Genomic DNA, 2,386 nt, shown 5'->3' with positions numbered 1-2,386 from the left:
AGTCAGCCGATTCCGCTGATACAATTGTAGAAACGAGTATGCTTGAATAACGCACACACAAAAAAATAATTCGGACTCTCTGCGATGTTACGCCTTACGCCTTGAGTCTCGCAGAGCTATCTAAGGGGGCGAGGCGCGCGGAGGGGAACGGACCGGCACGCAGCGCGCGCGAATAGGCGATTGATGCCGAGCGCGACCGAACATTCGCGAGCCGATCGTCACGAAAAAATGCACGTCTCGCACACGTGATTTCGTCGAGGGAGACAGAAAATAAACATGCTATACATTTAGTATACCAAACAACGCCGCCCCCCTTGAAAGGACAAACTTTCAAAGAAAAAACCCGAAGTACTCACTAATGAGAAGAGTCATGCAATCTTATTCAAGTATCGCTTGTTAAATGGATAAGATCGCAAAATTTGACAAATAATATTGAATAAAACTTAAAGCTAGTTACATAGATAATTCGCAATAGATACAATGACTTACTGACTAAAGTTAGCGCTAAATAATAATTAGACGGCTATTGAGGGTGGGTCTATCGGTAAGATCGCGAGCCTAGACAACGGTCTGACAAACGAACTCTTGGAGGTTTTAATGGTAGCAGTTCTGGCAATGTTATCTGAACCAGGATGTACCTCCTGAACGCCGACCTAGGGTCCACTAAAGTGGCGCTAAATTTTGCTGCTTTATCAGCACGAGCTAATTGGGTTCGAGTTGAATACCCGTATTACTTTGCCATTTGGATCACTCCTGTAAAGAGTGGAGATACTCATCGCTCCACCTGCGCCAAAAGTGTTGTCGGATCTGCTCTACACGTTGCCATCGCATGAGTCGGTTTTCATTCACGTCGCTCAAATCGCTGCAAGGAAAACTGTTCAGTGCGGTGCCAATCAAAAAATGACCTGGGGTAAGATAATTCAGATCGTTTGGATCCGAGCTCAGCTGAGTAAGGGGACGTGAGTTAAGGATCGCCTCAATTTCGCAGAGCACGGTTTGTAATTCTTCGAAGGTCAAGTGAGTCTTGCCAACGATTCATGTCATGTGAAATTTTGCGGATTTTACTGCCGCTTCCCACAATCCGCCGAAGTGCGGAGCGTTAGGGGGAATGAAGTTCCACGAAATTTTTTGTTCGGAACAAAATTGTTCGATTTGAGACATATTCGTCTGTTTAAGATAAAAATCGTACAGCTCTTTAAGTTGCTTCTGAGCGCCGACAAAAGTGGTCTTATTGTCCGAATACATATGAGACGGTTTGCCTCTACGCGATATAAAACGTTTAAACGCGGCAAGAAACGCGTCTAAAGTTAAGTCGCTAACTAACTCAATATGGACCGCTTTAGTGGCAAAACAAACGAAAATTGCTATATATGCTTTATGATTGCGAGCGTTGCGCCTTTTACCTTCGCGTAATGTTACTGGGCCGGCATAATCTATCCCAGTGCGAGAAAATGGTCTAGACACTGTGACTCGACTCGCGGGTAACGAACCCATCATAGCTTGCGATTGAAGCGGTTTAGACTTAAAGCACGTTACGCATTTTTGAATGACCCTTCGTACGGTAGATCGCAAAGCTAAAGGCCAAAATCGTTGTCGGATAGCCGCCATAGTGGCTTGGGCTCCTGTGTGCATGTTACGAACATGCTCGTACTCTATTACGTGTCTAGTTAGATCGTGGCTACGAGGTAACAGTATGGGATGACACGCGTCAATTGGTAAATTCGAATTTTTCAACCTACCGCCTACTCGCATTACCCCGGTCTCGTCCATGTAAGGAGATAATGATAGCAGGCCGCTCGAGGTGCTAATAGATTTTCCCTGGTTCAAAGCTTTGTATTCACTGGAGAACGCTTGTTTCTGCACGAACTTGCACATAAGACGTAAAGCTAAAGCAATTTCAGAGGAAGTTATGATTTTGGTCGGCGTACTTGGACAGTATGCTCTACAGAACCTCAAACAGTAGGCTATTATACGACATATTTTGTTTAGACTTGAGCGTTCGGACAATAGTTTAGTAACGAGACACTCATCCACAGTGGCGGCATTGGTAACAACCTTCCTTTGCTCGGGAAGGTCGTTTTCTAAATGAACGAAGCTACTACTCGGCCAGTCGTTGTTCAATTGAAGAAAGCTAGGTCCATGCCACCACATGGATGAATTGGCTAATTCATAAGGATTTAGTCCACGCGACAAAATGTCGGCGGGATTGTTCGCAGAAGTGACGTGATGCCAATCACTGATTTCGGTAAGACGTTGGATCTCCCCGACTCTATTCGATACGAATACCGACCATCTGCGAGACTGTGACGATATCCAATTTAATACAATGGAGGCATCTAACCAGTAGAACCTTTGAATGTCCATTAACTCTAAAGTTTTGCTAGTT

General features: G+C 44.8%; 1 protein-coding gene across 1 annotated transcript; it reads right to left on the bottom strand.

Annotated features, from left to right (window-relative positions):
- Window positions 1-1,035: 1,035 nt before the first annotated feature.
- On the bottom strand, window positions 1,036-2,364 carry LOC112457528. Its single transcript, XM_025020667.1, has one exon. The coding sequence runs from the start codon at window positions 2,362-2,364 to the stop codon at window positions 1,036-1,038; it is 1,329 nt and encodes a 442-aa protein (XP_024876435.1).
- Between the last annotated feature and the right edge of the window lie 22 nt (window positions 2,365-2,386).

The sequence above is a fragment of the Temnothorax curvispinosus genome, unplaced genomic scaffold (genome assembly GCF_003070985.1).
Source record: "Temnothorax curvispinosus isolate PA1 unplaced genomic scaffold, ASM307098v1 QBEX01007809.1, whole genome shotgun sequence".
Lineage (NCBI taxonomy): Eukaryota > Metazoa > Arthropoda > Insecta > Hymenoptera > Formicidae > Temnothorax > Temnothorax curvispinosus.
The sequence above is the reverse complement of the archived record's forward strand: the minus strand, read 5'-3'. Positions and strand labels throughout refer to the sequence as shown.